The sequence below is a fragment of the Varanus komodoensis genome, unplaced genomic scaffold (assembly GCF_004798865.1).
Source record: "Varanus komodoensis strain SLA01 unplaced genomic scaffold, ASM479886v1 scaffold44_3, whole genome shotgun sequence".
In the NCBI taxonomy this organism is placed as follows: domain Eukaryota; kingdom Metazoa; phylum Chordata; class Lepidosauria; order Squamata; family Varanidae; genus Varanus; species Varanus komodoensis.
In genome coordinates, this window is record NW_025336010.1 from 7,486,757 (window position 1) to 7,500,671 (window position 13,915).

Consider the following 13,915-nt stretch of genomic DNA (forward strand, 5'->3'; position numbering starts at 1 on the left):
CCCGGCCGCCCCTTGAGATCTGCGGGAGAGGCCCTTCTCCAGGAACCCTCCATGAAAGAAATTAGGAGGGTAGGTACTCGGAGGAGGGCTTTCTCTGCGGTGGCGCCCAATCTATGGAATGCGCTCCCCAGAGAGGTCCGCCTGGTGCCGTCATTTGTTTTTCGGCGCCAGGCGAAGACCTTTTTATTTAAGCGTCATTTTAATTGTTAACAATATTTGCTTATTTATCTGGCCAGGGTGACTTCTTTTATATTGTTATTTATTTTATATTGTTAATTTTATATTGTTATTTTTGTATTTTATTGTATTTTATTTTGTGTTGTGAGCCGCCCCGAGGCTTCGGCAAGGGGCGGCATAGAAATGTTTTAATAAATAAATAGAATTGGTGCAGGAGTGGGGAACAGCTCCGGCTGTCATCGGCCCCAAAAAGCATGGCCAATAGTCAGAGATGATGTGAGCTGTAATCCGACATTTAGAAGGTTGCACGTTTTCAACCTCTGAATTGGGGATTGGCAAATATGGTCCCCTGAGCAATATCATGTCCATGAGTTCTGCTCAATCCTGCCCTCACGTATCACTCAGCTTCAGCTTTCCTTCATTCACTCCTGGCCACCTTTTCTGTAGGCAAAGGAGCTGGATAGTCTGCTTAGCTTCCCTCCAGTTCCCTTGTATGTTTAACCTGGACAGCCCTGCAGGCACGTCGAGGGGGATGGAAGTCTCCCAAGACATCTGCATCTTGCCTTGGGCCTCACAATGTCTCCCTTTTCTCTTGCAGGAAAGGCAAGAAAGGGAGAGACAATTGCTGGTGTTGCTGCAGGTGGTTTTTGGCCAGCCAATTGCCCTTGGCCTCCTTTGGGGGGCTGATTTGTAGCTGTGGCCCTGCCTGGAAACCACCCTAGTCAGCTACTAGTTGGCAGCATCTGGGTGGACATCAGACCTGCTCGTCATGCAACTTCCATGCCTAGATATGGCCCTTAAGCTGCAATGATTGCCCACCTCTTAATTATTCCTCATTATGGTTTGTCTTCAGCTGGAGTGCCCGCTGGAGCAGGAGAGACTCAGTTGTTGATGAAAATAACTTGGGAAGATCATTACTTTGACCCCAAGCTGCAGCCAAGTGCATGTGAAACTTTGCTGTGTGCAACTAGTCCTATGTGTGGTGGTCACCCTAGATCAGTACTGAACAAAATTTAGGGATGGGGGGGGCACACCCTACATGTCTTAGTGAAATCACTGCTGCTGAAATTGGGGTCACTGCTGCAGCAAGGAACTGCAGGACATTTGCAAGGCAGTGATGCTCCCAGGCAGCCTAAGCCCTGTTTGCAGACTCTTGCTCCTGGACCATTTCCTGGAGGGCAATTCTGATTGCAGACGAGGCCCCCATGTTCTGCAGAAACTTTCCCAGAAAACCTCCACTGTAAATTTAATAGGATGTGTGCACACGCAAAAAGGTCCAGGTGCAGGTGTATCTGCTGCTCATCCATCCTAGATTGCAGCTGGTTTGGAATGGCTTTGTGCACCTGAGCTAGATGGAAGGAGGAGGCCTGTCCTCCAGGCCTTGCAGCAGTGATGGGACTGAGAACACCCCTGCCCGAGTGGGCCCGGTGCATCCATGCACAGCAGCCAGTGGTGGAGCTCCCTTGCTGGAGTGGGGTTCTGGTTCCAGGCATGGCTTCTTTCTTCCCATGCAATAAGTGTGTGCTATTTTAAGCTCTCTGCAATGCAGCAGGGGCTCTGAAGAGCCGTATGTGTGAAGAAAGAGCCTGTGTGAGGGGGGCTGCCTTCTTAAATACATACTGTCACAGGTTTATAGGCAGGAATGGAGACAACATAATTACAGTGATTATACAAAGACACCTTCTCTTAGGAGCTGCCAGTACCATGCGTCAATGTCTCTTTCCCCCTTTTCTAGCTTTTGTCGTGTGATGGAGGTAGAGAGAAAGGTCTTGGGGCCACACAGTGGAAACAGAATCATGGCTAACATCAGAGTTGGAAGAAGCCCTGAGGTCACCCACTTTCCACCCTGCACTCACCCGCTTGTGCTGTAGCATCTTTTGGGCAGGCTTCCCTGAAGAATGCCAGTCAGTAATTGGCAGTGTGTGGCAAGCCCTGGCATGCTGTGGAACAAAGTAAAGGGATGCACCCTGAGTTGTTAATCCCCACTGGTCATGTGCCTGAAAAGTTCCTTCCAATTGGCTGAATTCCCTGTAACTTTCACTTTGTGTAAGTGGTTCAAATGAAGAGAGTGAGTGACTGGAACCTCATCTTGTCCATGACTTGCTTCTTGCCATTGCCCTCCATCTGCTGGGTTTGTTTGGCATCTCACTTCAGCCCTCCAGTCTGGGGAGCTCCAAACTTCACCCACAATCAGATCTAATGGTGAGAGCTAGTGTAGTGTAGAGGTTCAGAGCACAGGACTGGGACCCAGAAGATCCAGGTTCTAATCCTCACTCAGCCCTGAAGCTCACAGGGTGACTCTGGGCTGGTCACAGTCGCTCACACCAACCTACCTCACAGAGTAGCTGTTGTGAGGAGAAGACTGAGAGGAGGAAGAGAATTATGTAAGTCCCTTGAAAGAAAAAAAGGAAGGATAGAGAACAAATAGAACCATGCCACTGCTCATAACAATTATACTGTTGCTCTGTACTTGACTTTCATATATTCATTTATTTAAAAAATATTTGGTATGTAGGCTTTTTGTAAGGGTTTGGGGGTTTTTTGCCTCAGTTTAAATTTCTAATAAACTGACATGTTGATTTAAATAAGATGGGGGAGATGGAATCAGATCTTTTTTCTTTTTCTTCCAAGATGAAGTCTTTATTATGAGATGATCTTTTTTTTAAGAAGCAAGGTTTGTATCCAGGCTAAAGCATACACATTAAAGGAACATAAGGACATTGTGGGAAATGTCCCAGCATGCATCATGTAAGTATGGCAGTTCTGGCCCTACCACTGCACAAAGTGAGATGGTTGCCTCCAGTGGGCCTTGTGGCAGACGCTCGAGGAGTAGAGCTTGGTGGCAAGGTTGGGCAGAACTCTGCACCCCTAGGCTAGCTTGTTCCCCACAGGTGCAGTGGAGGACACTCTTCTGTTGCTAGTGCTTGAAGATTCAACTATTGGCCTGGTTTGTTTTTGTACAGGTGAAGGGTGACAACTTGCCATTTGCCCGAGGCAGCAAAATGGCTTGGATCAGTCCTGAAGTATGCAGTTAGGGCTTCCAAGCAAAAGGACAATATGGACCTACTCAGACTTCTCTTCTTAAATTTTGCAGTAAAAAGGAAAAGATGGAAGCAGTGGTGGGAAAACATGGAAGTGTCACAAATAGATAACATCTCCCCCACCACTAAAAAAAAAAGCTCTGCAACTGGGCCAGGATAAAATAATAAAAGCATAATTAGGCACAATAAAAGCCTAATCAGGATGTGCCCATAGAATCTGGCACAATGGAGCATCCCACAGCTGGCTATTTTCTTGTCCAAGGTAATTTCTTAGTTGCACACAATAAACAGCCTTCTAGCACCTGGAACCTCTTCACATTCATTTAAAAATGAGGGACATTCAGCGGTAGTCTACATGCTTTTGTAAAAAGAATACCCCAAGTTTAACCCCTGGAATTTTCAGTTGAAAATGGTTATTTAGAACAGGGGTGAGCAGAACACTGCTCTCCAGATGCTTTGGTCTTCTAGAAACCCCCTACCAGCATGGCCAGTGGTCAAGGACACTGAGAACTAAAGTTCAATGCATCTGTAGATCTTCCTGTCCACCCTGGGCAGAGAAAGCTCAGGAGAGTAGCTGGTAGGTAGACCATCCTGGACTTGGATCGCTTTCTTACCTATCTAGGATGGAATTTCCAAGAAGAAAATGAGGACAGTGGAATCAACTAATTCCCTAATCGGAGCCAATAATATATATGCTCTTAATGTTGGCAAACTGACACTTTACCATGATGTGTGTATGTCCACATTAAGTTATTTTTAAAGAATTGAGTTCTAGAGAAAATTACTTTCCATAGAAGTTCTAAGGACTGCTTTACTGCCCTCTGGTGGCACATTGAATACCTGCATTTGCTGGATATGCTTCATTTCATGAAGTGAGGGTGGGAGTGTGCAAGGAAGAAAGGTAAGAGCGTTCCTTGCAGCATCAGAAGGGAGATGCCTCTTTTGAAGCAGAGGCTCACGAACAGCTGGTGGTCCACAAACTGAGGGCTTCAGAAAGAGGGAATGAAAAGCCTCTGCTGCTTCAGAGCCAAAGTCCTGAAAGCAATGATTAGCTGCACCAGTCAGAGCATAACTTGCACCATGCATTTTTGCTGAATCCCAGCTGCATCTTCTTCCCCTAGACCTTCTTTTGGCATGCCCAGGTGAGTAGAAAAACAATGGAAAGTTATCTATCACAGCAAATAGCAGTTGTATTGCTAGCGTGAAACAGCCTGTGTAGTATTCTTAGCTCTTGGAGGGGGGAAAAGTGAGTGTGTGGCTGCCTTGTCAATCTTCAACAATAAGCGATACAAAACAGATAAATCAGGGTCTATCCTGGATATTATGTGGCTCAAATTCTACTGATTTAGACATATGCAGGCTTTCATGTTACACTGTGCTCTTAAGCAGCTGAAATTGAGCTGCTGATGTCAGCTAGCAGCAATTTATCTTATCACATTTCTTATTTGACTGGTATCACACCTCAGGCTGGTGTGTCCCTAGCAAGTGGGTCATTTGCACCATCTTTGGGACACTGGAGAGCCAGGACACCAGGGAGGTGAGAAAGTGCTGTGCTGAGGACCTGGGAGATCTAGGTTCTAGTCCTCACTTGGCCAGGAAGCTCCCTGAGTGACTTTGAGCCAGTCATGGACTCTCAGCCTAGTCTACCTTACAGGGCTGTTGGTATGAGGACCGAATGGGGAGGAAGAAAGCCTTGCAAACTATCTTGCAAGAGGAAGAAAGATGAATTAGAAATGTAATACTAACAGTAATACAGACAAGCATTTACTTTCCCTTTGTAGTGTGATAACATATAGCCCAAGGAAATGATCTATTGGCTCAAAGGACTGAGCTAATGATTCCTCAAAGCTCTCTCCACCAAGGTGGCAGCTGTTCTGAAACTGTAGACTGATTATAATGAAGTGGCCCTTCCTGAGAGCAGAGCTGCCATCAGAGGGTGCCATCACTGGGTGGCTGCCAAGGGTCCCACTGCCTTGTAAACCATCACTAGTGCAAAGAGGAGGAGGAAGAGCCTGGCTCCTTTCTTCTGGGCAGTGATGTAAGCTGGGCCCAGTGAAGAGATAGGCTGGCCACTTGCCCACTTTTACAGAGGACCATCCTTTAGTTGAAGGGCTGCCCTGTCCAATTCTGGTTTAAAGATACTGATGAACTGTAGCCCACCAGGAGCAGCTAGATAGCTGACAGAATGTGCAGAGATACAGAGCACCTGGTCACAGTCTTCCACATTTGGTTGAGGAGTTCTGTATTTCTATTAAAATTATTTCTACATTTGCAGCTGTACATCTAAATAGGCATATGCCCATCTTATGCAGATTATTCACCTGTTTTCATCCCCACCATGAAGAGGCATGCAAAGAGACAATTGACAGTGAAAGAGAGATAAGCCCCACTCAAAGAAAGTGGCTCACTGGCTGCATTTTGATCAAGGCCTCCTGGCAAAACCAGGACACTTGGCTGGTTGCAGAATTTCAAACCTCGTCATGTTAAATTCATTTGATTCCACTGTATTTAGAAACTGCCTTTTTTCCTCCAATGAGATCTGAATCACAGGGCAAGTAATTGCGGTTTTTGTTGCAAAAGTTCAAGTCATCTTAGTAATTAGCCAAATTGGAGGCTTCCTGGGAGCAAGGAGGTCCTTGATGTTCCTTTCCTGTGGTCCTCACTGAAATGTTTGGCTCCCCGAATGATGCTTTTTGGTACTGTTATCTAGACTTACCACCTCCGATCCTCATATCAGTCCATCTTTTTTGCCTTATAAAATTTTTGATAGCACATGCTTGTTCTAAGTATGTTTATGTTAGGACTGCAGCACCTTTCTGCAGTGGTGGACTCTCTCTATACATACAGTATATATTAAAGGAATACCTTAGCTCTTTCTGGCAGAGTTAATGCTTGCAGCAATATAAGTCTCACAGGTTGGTTCCCACCCGTTCTGTAGGGGAGGTGAGCACTGTCAGGGCACTCAGAGACTGAGCACATGCCCTGTGCGCAAAAGGTCCCATCTTCCATCTCTGGCAACTTCCAGTTGGAAAATGATCAGAAAAAAAACCCAGGTAAATTGAAGAGACCCTGACAAACAATACTAGAGTAGATGGACTAGTAGTCTGACTTTGTAGACTCTACAAGGCAGCTTATGATGATCTGTGTTGAGCACTGTAATTCCTGCCCCTTAAGGCAGGGCATGTGAGGCCAAAATTCAGTCCTCCAAGGGAACTATCTTATTCCTTTGATGGCTGCTTCTCCTGGCCTCACCCCCTTTTCTCCCATCCAGTGGTTGTTTGGTGGTTTTTCAATGTTTGTGTAGTTTCCCCCACAACATTTTGTGGGGTGGATGTTGTTCAGTTGCAGTTGTGCCCAACTCTTTGGGACTCCATGGACAACATTCCTCAGTGGGGTGGATAAGCCTCTCCTAAGACTTAGTTACCAGCTTTAAACAATGCTGTGCTGGTATTCTGGGGTCATTTGTCCACATCTCTTCTGTCTTTGCCCACCCACCACTGGGACACATCCCCTGAGAGCTTCTCCAAGTTAGAATTTGGTGCATGGACTGAAAGATGTTTTGCACTTGGCCTGAAGGACTGGGGATGTGGCCTGTGAAACATGGAAGGGTCACACAAGTGAGAAAGGTGAGATGAGGAATGAAAGTTTGAGATGATTGTTGGTGGTGAAGGAAAGGGACAGCAGCAAAGGGGAGGACTGCTTCTGTTCCAGGAAGGCAGCAGTGTGCTGATGAAGTGTAAGAGGCAGGGAAGAGCAGCCTTCCACCAAAGGAGAATGTTGGACATCCATGGCAGAAGCAACACTGGACTGAAGGAACTGGAGCAAACAAATATTGCTGGTTGATCAATAATCATGCCACGCTTTGTTGTAACCTGCAGTTTAGTTACAGTCATTCATACTTGTTTTATATAGTTTCATTTGTTGTTTCATTCCACGGACCCCAAATCCTAAAGTTAAGATCTCTTAAATATTCTCTGGATTGCCATCTGTTCCTTCTCTTAGAGAACCTGATGCATTACAGCAAAGGTTGTCAACACCGCCCCCCCCCCGCCGCCGCTGCCAGCCCTTTTTGTGCCCAGCTGCTGCTGCTGCACTATCAAAATTTGCCATCACTGTGGCAACAAGGGAAAAAGGCTCCTTTGAAATGTGAAATGCAGCAGTTTGCTGTTGAGTGTTGTGGTGCGGCAACAGCAGCAGCTGGGAAAGGGGGAGATTGTAAAGGTTGTACTGGGACCAGAGGGAGGCAGCGCAGTCCAAGCTCCTGGAAGCTGCCTGCCCTTGCACTGCATTGTGGAAAGGTATCCCACATCTTCTTCCACCACCAGCAGTTTTATCAGTGTGGAATATCAACAGGTGGCTTTTGGGTTTGTGTGACTGATCTATGAACAGGATGTTAAGAGAATATTTTTGTTTCTTTCTTGGAATCTGAGTGGCTGTTCAGAATCTAATCTGTTTCTATGCTTCTTCTTGCAGAAGCATTGTAAAGGGCCAGGTGGGAAAGCTCATCTTTTCTGAAGGGTTTAAGCATTGTCTGCACTGTGATCTCTCAGGGATGCTGTAGCTGCATCCTGCATTGTAGATCTTAAACTGAGCAGGAGATGTGTTAGGTGATCTCCAAGTTTGTGCAATTTAGGAGAGTGAATATTTATTTAATCTAAACTCCAACTTGTTTTTTCTTATTCTCCTATTGGCTTCAGAACATTATCATTGGCAATGGCTGCAGGCTTAGAAAAGGCATGCCACCGGTGCATCTCCAAAATTGCCAGCCATGGTAAGTTGCCTGCTGGGAATAGAATCTAGGAATCTACAATGTTCTAGTCACATCCTCATTTTAGAATGAGTGTATTTAGCCCTCTTATAGCACAATCCTGCACAAGCCTATTGCCCCACTGAATCTGGCTTGCATCGCAGGAAAGGATCTGATAAATTGTCCTTGATCTTGTTGTTAATGAGTTCCTGTTCTTCAGGGGTTGGCAATGGTTTTCTCTTATTGTGAAATAATGCAATTGTGCTATACAAGAAAAACAGAGAGGAAGATAGTAATTAAAACACACATACACATTGGATATTATCAATGGGACAATTCATTTATTTGCTAATAATGTTGGTTGCCCTGAGCAGGATGCAATTAGCAGGACAGAAGGCTACTAAGTGCAAAGGAGAGAGCTTCTAATTAAAGGCATAACTGCACTCAGAAGTCTCAATATTGCTTTGGTAATCCGCACTGGATGCGTTGTTATTTCAACTAGATTTTATCAAGATGGGTACAGTGGAAGGAATGGTCAGATGTAGAAATGAAAGTTATGAATAGCAAGGAAACAATGCATTGCAATGATTTGGCAAGGGTATTTTCTTCATTCTCCCTAAAAACTGAGTGAACTGCAGGAAAGCAATTCCAGGCTAGTGGCCTAATGTGAAAGCAACCCATAGTGGTGTCCAGCCTTACATAAACATTATGTAGCCCAGGGAGTGTGAACAGATGGCAGAGAGAGCATTTGGTAGGACTTTTTAGCTTTTGATTGTCCCAGGCCCTTGAATTTAATGTTTATTTCCTTACAGCTTCCTATATTTTTGGACTCCTTGCTTTCTTGGCATTACCACTCTCTATGACTTTTACAGGTGAGCTGTTTACCAAATAAATTAATTTTGTATCCAAAAGATATAAACTGAAACATCTGTCTTTCATTCTATTTCCTTAAAAGTTCAAACCAGCTTTAGTTATCCTTCAAGGACACTTATGGGTACAAACTGGGTATTAAAACAAAATAAATGCAGATCTGTAGAAAAATAGTGACAAATTTATTAATTAAGGTTGCTATACTATAAACACTTCCCTCAGAGTAAGTCACATTCAACTGTAAGTCGGCAGATGCTGAGGGAGCTCTTTAAAAATGTTTAAGCAATCCATGGTCCATGGTCCATGACCCAAGTCCATGGTCAGACAGGGCTATACGCTGGTAGGATTCTCCATTCAGCAGAGAATGTTTATGATCAGTTGTATATAGCTGGCTGTGTATGTTTATAGTTAATAATCCAGAATGGCAGCTGGTTTCTCTCTCTCCTTCCCCCCAGCCACCACTCAGTTTGTGGTTTCCCAGTTTTTGGGCAGCCCCCCCTTTAACCCACCCCCCCCATTGCAATGCTTCTCCTACAGCTTAAATAGTGCCAGGAAGAGTTTTAAACTAGTGTCCCGGGCTTTTAGCCCCACTCCTTTGTCTTCAACCCTCTTTTGTTTTGCCTATTAGCTGGTTAGCCCACACTTGAAACATTAAACTGATTTCTTTTTCTTTTGCTTGTTTCTCAGGCATGAAGTTTTTAGATGACTGTCCAGTCCAGCCACTAATTCCCTTATATCTTCTTGTGGGTGGTGTGGTTGGCAGTCTGAAGGTAACTTTTGTTTTTCTGGCAATATTTCCAGTGAGAAGATTTGAGATTAAGCTTGCTTGGGATGTGGTTCAGTCATAGAGAATATTGGGGGAGGGAATACTCCTGACCAGTGCTTTTTTTGTAAAAAAAAAAAAAAAAAAGGTGCCAGAACTCACGTCTTGGGGTCACACTTTTACACAATGGTCGCCACTGGCAGTAAGCACTCACGCGACCATGGGCTGAACAAGCCACTTCCATGGGCCACCTGAGGTCCAGACTGGAGGGTGCCCTCTTGTGCTTTAGAGGCATAAACAAGCCCTGTGCCACTCTCTGAAAATCACCTTGATTGTGTAAACAAAAGGGGGGTGAGCAAGGGCAAATGGGCAGCTGAGTGCTCTTATGTCCTCTTGTAACAGGGCAAAATGGTGGAGGTGGTGGACCAGAGGGAAGGCTGCGGCTTTCCAGGTGATGCTGGACTACAGTTCTCATCTTCCCCCTCCATTAGCAAACTTGTCTCAAACTAATGGAGCACAGCAACATCTGGATGGCCACAAGCAAACCGCCCCCACTGCAGAGTCTCTCAATTGGCTGGGTTCTAACATTTCAGACTGCAGGGGGGTTTGTGTGCGCGCATGCAAGAAAGTGAATGTATGGCTGTTCCCTTGCATCATTCTCAAGCTCAGAGTGCAGTAGAAGCACCTGCAGCCTCCCACACACACATCCTCAGACATTGCTGGGCTATAATTTCCATCAGCCCCAACCAGCCTGCCTACCCACTGGCAAAGTAAGACGGGAGTAGCAATTCCCCAGATCTGGAGGGTTGCAAGTTCCCCAGCACAGGGCAAGATCATCTCAGTGTGGCCTTCCTCCCATTACGGTTCTCTCTGGGAGTGAAATGATTTCACCTCCTGCAAAGAAAATGCCGCCCCGGGAGGGAAATGCCCAAGCTGCCAGGATGGGGGAAGGTGAGGAGGTGGCCCTTGTCCACAGACAAGCGAGCTGGGAGCAGACCCGGGCAGAACAGGTGGGCTGTCCCGGCAGGGAGACCGCGAGGCATGGAAAGCAGAGAGTAGGGGAGGCGGCTGTTTATTGGAGAAGAGGTCTGGGCCCAACCGGGTGGGAGATGGGAATGCCGAATAGGAAAAGCTTTGGGAGGAGAAGGGGAGAGACCAGGGCAGCGCGGACAATCAGCGCCAACACACAAGCAGCCTGCAGGTACTATGTTAATGATTTTTGCTGCCGATCTGCTACGCCCGACAGGGCGATTCACAATCACTTGGAAAAATCCGTCAAAAAAAGGTGCCGGAACGCTGTTCCGGTGCGTTCTATGACAAAAAAAGCCCTGCTCTTGACTGTGTTGGGGAAATCCAGAATAAATCCTGGTAGAAAAAGATTGCTTATAAGTACCTCTGTGTTATAAAATCAAACCTGCACCCCTTTCTCAGAAAGCAGCAGAATTCCAAGCCAGGTTACTGTTTAGCATTGCTGTTACATTAAGAAGATGGAATTCTTAGCTGGAGAAGGTGCTGTAGGCTAACACTATCAGTGGGGAAATATGGTGTTCCCATTAGCTGCAGAGAGCTTAGACAAAGGTGTCCATTTGTTTCTGAATGGATCCATTTAATCATCTAGCTCAACAGAGGCAAGCGCCTGCTCAGTGTAGTTGTCAAACCAGTTTTCCTGAATGGTTCCTCAATCAGACACATTTGCATGATTCCTCAATCAGACACAGAGGCTGATCCAAACTGTCAGGAATTCACTTGTCAATAAGACTCAATCAGGGAAATTTTCTATTCTATTGTCATGGGCATTTCTGATCAGTTTAGAGTATTGTTTTATGTATGAAGACATCAATATGTTATTATGTTAACTTTATCTAGAAACCTAATACTCTACATGACTGGAAGGTTATAAAGATGTCTGTACATGGTCTGTGATTTTGTGGTTGGTGGTGAAGACCACTACCCGGTAACATGCTGTCCTAAGTAAATTGTGAGGGGCCTGGGTAATCTCACCAATAAAAATGCTGGGGTTCAAGGCGATTCAATCTTCCCTGTGGGTCTGAGTAATCATTCGTGCTGTTGGTAAGGAGATTCTGACAATGGCTATATTTGTGAATTCATGCTGAAGAAATACAATTTTAGCCCAGGATGAGTCTTCTGCCCACAATGTAACTTGGATGCTTGTTTTATGCTCCTGCTATAGCCTCTTTTAAGGAACAATTTTATCAAGTACCTCCAGGCTTCTCTACATGAGGGGTTTAATCCACCACTTTACTGAGGCTTCTTCTGTTTCCATTGTGGGAGATGTTGTACCCGCGGTGTTACAGACGAGGCCAGAGACCGGATGGTAAAGTAAAGAGGAGATTTATTCCTGCAGCAGGGACCACATTCATAGAGGAATGCGGTGGTGAACAGAGTTGGAAGGAGATCTTTATACCTTCACAATCCGCTTTCGGCAAATGGGGAACAATACAATCAGTTTTTGACAAGAATGAGAACAATGGCGACAATGGGGAGTTACAGAATCACATAAGCAGTTGAGCAAGCGATATACAGAAGCAGATTTGGTTAACAGTAAGCTTTATCTTTTAATTTACACCTTCTAAGCAATCTTTGTCCATTACATTGTAGGTAAGCTCTTTCCACTTACCAGGGGAATTCTCTGAGGCAGTTACTAGTCACTTGAATGGGCTCGAGCTTAGGAGAGCTAAGCCTATCATGCATACCCTGAGACAGCTGATTATTCTAGTGTTTGGCCGTGTCATGCCTATCTGGAGCCTAGAGGAGTCATGCCTATCCTGAATGCCCTGAGAAAGCTGATAGGTATCTCTATTATGTCAGGATCCTGGGGAGTCAGGTACAACAGAGATAAACTGCATCAGGGTTTTTCTTCCCCCTGGGCTTGAATTTCTCTAGCTTTTCTGTATCTTCTGTGAGCCAACCACAAAGTGGTGTTGCAGTGTAGCAGAATTGCGATGCTGCATGAGGCCTTCATTTCAGTTTCTTCCAGCTTGAAATTTAATCGCTGATTTTTATTGCTGTGAAACCAAAATGGCTAGGAAAGAGGGAGAGGTCCCAAAGAAAGACGACGCCATGAAAAGGCACTCACATTTCTGGCCAGAGAGAGCATGAGCACACCATAAATGCCCTGTGTAGAGAAGCCCTCCCTCTTGAGAAGGGTCTCCCATGTGCAGAGGGTAAACATGCTGTGGCAGGGTGACTGGAGGTAGTGCAGGGGAAGGCCAAACCTACCAAATATCACCCTCTTGCACAAAGGAGCTGCCCCATTCAGTACGAAAGCTGGCAATTCTGGAAGCACTACTTAAACTTTGCCTACTCTTCTAAAATGGGGTGCAAATTTAATCTGGAAAACTGATCTTCCATTCATTTGTAGAATCTAGTTCCTTTCCTTTCTGAATTTTGGAATGGCCAGACAGTTGCTTATGGGGGCAGGAGAAGTTGTGGGAGGGGAAGGTATTTCTTTCCTTCACCGTGGGGGCTGCTGGCTCTTGTTCTGACCTTTGAGATGGAATATATTCCCCAGTTGGCTTTCAAGTAGTTCTAGTCTCTTTAATTTACTGATCAATCCTGGCACACTGAGTGGATCCTACTAAATTCTCCTTTTTATGTTGCTCTGAGTGCAATTAAAATTTAGTTAGCATTGTAAGTATCTGATACTAAGGTGCCAGACTTACAGTTTGTTGATTGATCTGTCTGGCTGTCTTTCTTTCGGTTCTTCCTTTTGCACACTGTATAGGTAGCTCTTCTGCTCTTTGAATCCACCAGAATGAGGCAGCTGCTTTCCAAATCAGTCATGATTGATGATGACGACGATGATGAATATCCATGGAGACAGAATGCTCACAAATATTACATCCATCTGACACTCAGCCTCTTCCTCTTCCTCTGGTTCATACTGGGGAACTACTGGGTATTTTCAGTCTATCTGCCTAATTTCATCCCACCTTTTCATCACCCCCAAGATTATTGTGATAAAACCCTGTACGTTTTTGCAGTTGGAGTTCTCATCCTCAGCCACGTGGTGTTAGTTTTGCTGGTTTTCTGCAGTTGCTGCATATATTGTTGTTCCAGGCAGCGATACACTGCAGAGGAGGATTAAAAGTCACAGAAACAGAACCACAAAGGGAAAGCCACAAAACAAAACCACAGTGATATATAATAGAGAGAGGTAATAATGTTATTTGTCAGTCATATATTCTATGTGCACACAAGCATGCACATCCTGTGGTTAATTAACAAGTTCTGCTGAGAAATTTGTCCATTTTTACATGTTACTTTTTCCGATGAGGAAATAAATAGGAAAAATGG

At 45.1% G+C, this 13,915-nt stretch overlaps 1 protein-coding gene across 1 annotated transcript; it reads left to right on the forward strand.

The window, feature by feature from the left end:
- Positions 1 to 7,931: 7,931 nt before the first annotated feature.
- On the forward strand, positions 7,932 to 13,706 carry TMEM272 (transmembrane protein 272). Its single transcript, XM_044444293.1, has 4 exons — positions 7,932 to 7,989; positions 8,778 to 8,837; positions 9,523 to 9,605; positions 13,344 to 13,706. Exons 1-4 carry the CDS (start codon positions 7,932 to 7,934, stop codon positions 13,704 to 13,706), a joined length of 564 nt encoding a protein of 187 aa, XP_044300228.1.
- The last annotated feature ends 209 nt before the right edge of the window (positions 13,707 to 13,915 follow it).

Bases quoted from the DNA above. Each gene is read 5' to 3' on its own strand.
- TMEM272 (XM_044444293.1), top strand. From the start codon at position 7,932: ATGGCTGCAGGCTTAGAAAAGGCATGCCACCGGTGCATCTCCAAAATT. The intron at 7,990-8,777 runs GTAAGTTGCCTG...ATTTCCTTACAG, and splicing joins CTCCAAAATTGCCAGCCATG to CTTCCTATATTTTTGGACTC. The intron at 9,606-13,343 runs GTAACTTTTGTT...CACACTGTATAG, and splicing joins GTGTGGTTGGCAGTCTGAAG to GTAGCTCTTCTGCTCTTTGA.